This window comes from Pteropus alecto, unplaced genomic scaffold (genome assembly GCF_000325575.1).
Source record: "Pteropus alecto unplaced genomic scaffold, ASM32557v1 scaffold115, whole genome shotgun sequence".
NCBI lineage: Eukaryota > Metazoa > Chordata > Mammalia > Chiroptera > Pteropodidae > Pteropus > Pteropus alecto.
This window is the reverse complement of record NW_006436814.1, coordinates 2408421-2408831: the sequence shown is the minus strand read 5'-3', so window position 1 is coordinate 2408831 and position 411 is coordinate 2408421. Positions and strand designations below refer to the sequence as shown.

The 411-nt window shown below is 62.3% G+C and overlaps 1 protein-coding gene across 1 annotated transcript in view; it reads right to left on the bottom strand.

Moving 5' to 3' along the window:
* The window catches only part of LOC102887592 (kinesin-like protein KIF26B), a 243884-nt gene that overhangs the window by 3578 nt on the left and 239895 nt on the right, over positions 1-411 (bottom strand). Inside the window, exon 11 of the mRNA XM_025048510.1 lies at positions 6-52. Within this exon, the coding sequence (XP_024904278.1) occupies positions 6-52 (47 nt within the window). The remainder of the gene's footprint in view (positions 1-5; positions 53-411) is intronic.

The window sequence follows — 411 nt, the reverse complement described above, 5'->3', positions numbered from 1 at the left end:
GGGGAGGGCGTGTCGAGGGACAGCGCGGGGATGAGCCTCCGCCTCTGAGAACCTAAGCGGGGGACGGGGGGAAGCCCGAAGTTAATCTTTTTGAATTTCCATTTTCAAAAAATATTTTCTTCTGATGCAAGCGGCTGTGGCAGGCGCCCGGGGATTCGAAACGCTCCACCCCGCCCCCCGCCACGCACCTCGGCGTCAGTTTCCCTTAAAGTGGCCTTCGGGCCTCGCCTCCAGCAGCGCAGGCTGGCCCTGCCTCCCCTGAGAACCACCTCCGGCCTCCACCTGTGAAACGCACACACGCGCACACGCACACACATGCACACGCGCACACACACATGCACACGCGCACACGCACACACATACGCGCACACGTACACGCACATGTGCGCACACACACGCGCACACGCACAC